The 4,798-nt window shown below is 38.4% G+C and overlaps 1 protein-coding gene across 1 annotated transcript in view; it reads right to left on the bottom strand.

Annotated features, from left to right (window-relative positions):
- Positions 1 to 4,798, bottom strand: part of LOC106884008 (lysophosphatidic acid phosphatase type 6) — a 14,767-nt gene that overhangs the window by 6,580 nt on the left and 3,389 nt on the right. The window contains exons 5-6 of the mRNA XM_014935185.2: positions 4,393 to 4,558; positions 3,124 to 3,259 (exon numbers count right to left, since the gene is read on the bottom strand). Coding sequence (XP_014790671.1) covers positions 3,124 to 3,259; positions 4,393 to 4,558 — 302 coding nt within the window. The remainder of the gene's footprint in view (positions 1 to 3,123; positions 3,260 to 4,392; positions 4,559 to 4,798) is intronic.

Genomic DNA, 4,798 nt, shown 5'->3' with positions numbered 1-4,798 from the left:
ATATATATATATATATATATATATATATATATATGGAGAAGTGGTGGTGAGTGACAATTCTGAAAGTAATAATTATAAGCTTAAAGCGATCACTGTGTATTGACTACAGAAAATGGTCTAATATTGGGGCATCTAAACCCACGATGGAACAAAATGGGTGTTAGTACATACAGGAATCATCACCACTTCTCCATTTAACACAGAAAACGGACATGTTTGTTGGTTTAAAAACAATACTATGAAATTATAGCTCTTAAATCTAATGGGAAGGAGTGAGTGGGTAGGTTGGTGTAATCGGTTAGCACACTTTCCACGTACATAAGAGATGTGGGTTCAATTCCCATGCGTACTAACACCCACTTTTTTTCTGTCAAGGGCTTATATGCCCCAATATTAGACTATTTTTTAGCCAATACTTGGTGATTGTTTTAAGCTTATAATCATTAATGTATATATATATTGATGATATATATATATATATATATATATATATTAGCAGAGATATCCGATGGTGCTTGGGGTTAAAATGGCACAGTTTTTTATTGTTTCGGTCAGGTGACTGCAACCATAATGAAGCACCGAATTTAGTTGAAAAAAAATCGATCCCAGGGTCTCTTCTCTGTGTATAAATCTTTATACACTCATATATATATATATATATGCACACACACACACACAAACACATGTATAGAATTATAAACAGAAGTTAATCTGACTTAATGGTGGTGTCTTTTCTTTATGTATTTAGAGTTGCGTGGTTAAGAAACTTGCCTCCCAACCATGTATATATGTGTGTGTGTGTGTGTGTGTGTGTGTGTGTGTGTGTGTGTACTAATTTATAATTATATAAATAATTATATTAAAGGGTTCAGATTGACCACACCAACATGCTAGAAATAGATGCTAAATGGCTTTCCACTTGATAAAATCATTAAAGTGATTTTATCCTTAATTCTATATAAAGAAAATGTGTGTGCGTCTGTATATATGTATGTATGTATGTATATATATATATATATATATATATATATATATATATGCTGGCAGTGAGTTAGACGGTTCGACCAGGGCTGGCATGCTGGAAGGCTGCACGAGGCTCCAGTCTGCTTTGACAGTCTACTTTCTAGGGTCGGATGCCCTTCCTAATGCCAACCACTCCAAGAGTGCAAACAGGTGCTTTTACGTGCCACCAGCACGATATAAATAAAATATAAGAGAAAGAGGAAGAAAATATAATCTACGAGATTCTTTATTAATTATTACAATCAGTTCAACCCATCGTGCATCAGAGGCTTTGCAGGTGAGATGCTGCACAAACAGTTGTGGTGCATCACCGGTGCAGACGAGTCTTGTCGGGTGACTTCCTTTTTAATCTCTGTCTCGCTTATTTCGATTAGAGTACACTTTGGTAGTTGTCTGTAGCTACTTGCGTTTATGAGAAACATAAGTTAAAACGAAGAACACTTCTTGTATAAGTAACAAACTGACTTACAAAGAATCAAAAAATGATTTAAGCATCAAAATAAATTGATGAATCAAATAATATGCCTAACACTGATCATGAAATGTATCAAATAGAATCATGGAACAATAAAATCGCTATGGATACAACAAAAAAACAAAACACAATTGGACATTCAAACTGACTCTAGGTACTTTTTTTTACTACAAGGCTTATACCCAAGTTTGAAATTATTCTGTGTGTGTATGTGAGTGTGTGTATGTGTGTGTGCATTTGTACTGGTGTTGGTGTGTTTATGTTCCTGTAACTTAGAGGTTCAGCAAAAACAACTGATGGAATAAATACCAGGCTTTAAAAACCAAAAGTCCTAGGGTTGATTCATTCGACTAAAAATTCTTCAAGGTGATGCCCCAGCATGGCTACAGTCTAATGACTGAAACAAGCGAAAGATAAAAACAACCAGACAGAATTAAAAAGCTCGTTACACCTGCTGTGATAAATGAACCACATACTCAGGAGCTGTTTGATATTAAGCACCAAAGTGAATTTCTGAAAACAATTAACGGAGAGCTTGACCTAATACTGTCTTCAATTGTCACATTCTGTTCCCACTGTGGGTGTTGCAAGCTTCAATGTCTGCATACAATATCTACATATACATGATAAGTGATATCATAGGCATATCCCTGCATACAAACACACATATACAGTATGCCATATCAAAACATACAACAGATCATCATCATCATCATCATTATCGTCATCATCATCATTGTCATCATCATCATCGTCATCATCATCATCGTCGTCGTCATCATCATCATTATCGTCATCATCATCATCAAACGTCTCTTTTTTTTATGTTGCCATGCTGGCACGGCTTCGGTAGTTGAAGCGTAGTCAGAAAACAAGAGGGCTGAGCCAAGCCCTAACACCTTCATCAGCATGAGTCCCATGGCTGGATGCCCTTCCTAATGCCAACCACTCTCCAGAGTGTACCAGGGGGCTTTCTATGTGGAACTGGCACTAGTGGCTTGCACTGGCACATGTAACTTGCAAGACAAGACAAGACCCACTCCCAGGAGTGGGGTGAAGAGTATTGAAGGGGGTGGCAGTATGCCAGGCTGCATGAGGCTAAACTATGAGAGGGGACAGGAACAGGTGTCTCCCTGTGGAGGCAGGTGGTCAAGGTGTGTCGTAAGAAGTACCCACAAATAAATATAACGGAAGTGCCACAGAGGATAGGATAGGAGGGGTACGGGTAGGTAGGTAAGCTTGCAAGAGGGTGAAAGGAGAGAAACGAATGGATTGAGGCGAGTACAGTAAATGGGGGACACAGGTTTTTGGCTTGCGAGGTGCTGGGTGACTCTTCCTGTGATAGGGCTATGGAAGAAGCACCCAGTACACTCTGTAAAGTGGTTGGTGCTAGGGAAGGGCGTCCAGCTGTAGAAACCATCTTAAAAGAGACAACAGAGTCCGGAATGGCTCCCCCACCTTTGCCAGCTTCTGTCAAACCATACGACTTATGGGAAAAAGACATTAATGGAAGGAGAAGGAGAAGAAGAAGAAGAAGAAGAAGAAGAAGAAGAAGAAGAAGAAGAGCAAAGAAAGGAAGAAGACGAAGAAGAAGAAGTAGTAGTAGTAGTAGTAGTGTAACTTACGTGAGAATCTCCGACATATTTCAGAAGAGTTACACAGTTTGTCATGTGTCTCTTTGTCAGTTGCCATGCAGGACAATCCCTTAACAAACTTCTCATAAGGGGCATAGATTTCATCACAGCCACGGGATTTTACATCCTGAAATAGTTTCAAAAAAAAAAGGGAAAAAAGTTGGGGGTCTGTAGTGGTATCTGAGTAATCGCATATTACCTTGTGAATGTGTGTGTGTGTGTGTGTGTTATTCTGTGTATGTGTGTATTTCTGCATACAATTATGTTTGTGTAACCAGCAGTGTGTTTATGTATTTTATGTAGGTGCAGGAGTGGCTGTGTGGTAAGTAGCTTGCTTACCAACCGCATGGTTTCGGGTTCAGTCCCACTGCGTGGCATCTTGGGCAAGTGTCTTCTACTATAGCCTCGGGCCGACCAAAGCCTAGTGAGTGGATTTGGTAGACGGAAACTGAAGGAAGCCCGTCGTATATATGTATATGTATATATATGTGTGTGTTTGTCCCCCCACCATCGCTTGACAACCAATGCTAGTGTGTTTACGTTTCCGTTACATTAGTGGTTCGGCAAAAGGGACCGATACAATAAGTACTAGGCTTACAAAGAATAAGTCCTGGGGTCGATTTGCTTGACTAAAGGCGGTGCTCCAGCATGTCCACAGTCAAATGACTGAAACAAGTAAAAGAGTATATATACAGTACTGTTTCTACTTTGTGGATTTTCGTCTATCCCAGGGGTTTTGGAACGTAACACTTGCGATAGTCGAGGGATTATTGTACAGTACAGTACTGCATTGTATAACACGTTAATTAAAACATATTTAAAGAAAATACGGTCAGGCAGTTTAGGTGCAAAAAAGTCCCTTCAAAATAGGTGCTATTTAGGTGCAAAAAGTGTGGCTTTAATCCAATAGAAAATATTCTACCAGTTTCATGTTCAAACTGGCCAGATCCAGCCTCTCATATGTACCCCACAATGTCATTCTAAAAATTAACGATCAGATCATCAACATCTCAAGACTACAAGATAATGCATAATTAATTAAAAACAATTAATATGCATTATATTTGACTGTGTAATCTGGTGATGAGAGTAATCTGAATGCTGAGGGGTTAAACCACCCATTTTCAGGCCCAAATATTCTAACTGTTTTATGTCCAAACTAGCCAGATCTGGCTTCTCACACCTAACCAACACTGTCATTCTAAAGGGTTAAACGAAGTACTTAAATGTATCAATATGGCTGAGAGAGAGATACACTACCTTATTGAGGTAGGAGACCTTCACAAATTTGTGCGACTTCTTATCTTCGTACAGTTCTATCCTCAAGTCAGCAGCGAACGGGGGCCACTTGTAGTCAAATATGTCAAAGGCACCGAGTATTGCACAGAGTGAGGAGTCGTGACAGGAGTATAGATACAGCTTGTAGCTAGAAAGACAGAAAAACATGAAAGACAACTTACGACTGGATATACATTAAGTACGTAGATAGAGAGCTTCTGGGTGGATATATAAAGTATAAGTACAGACTGGGTGTACATAGATATAAAAATAGTATTTAATTATAAAAACATAATAGGATTTCTTAACCCTTTCATTACTTCTGCTGTCATGGTTATATATATATATATATATATATATATATATATATATATATATATATATATAT

Source organism: Octopus bimaculoides, chromosome 23 (assembly GCF_001194135.2).
Source record: "Octopus bimaculoides isolate UCB-OBI-ISO-001 chromosome 23, ASM119413v2, whole genome shotgun sequence".
Classification (NCBI taxonomy): domain Eukaryota; kingdom Metazoa; phylum Mollusca; class Cephalopoda; order Octopoda; family Octopodidae; genus Octopus; species Octopus bimaculoides.
This window is presented reverse-complemented; position numbering and strand designations above follow the sequence as displayed.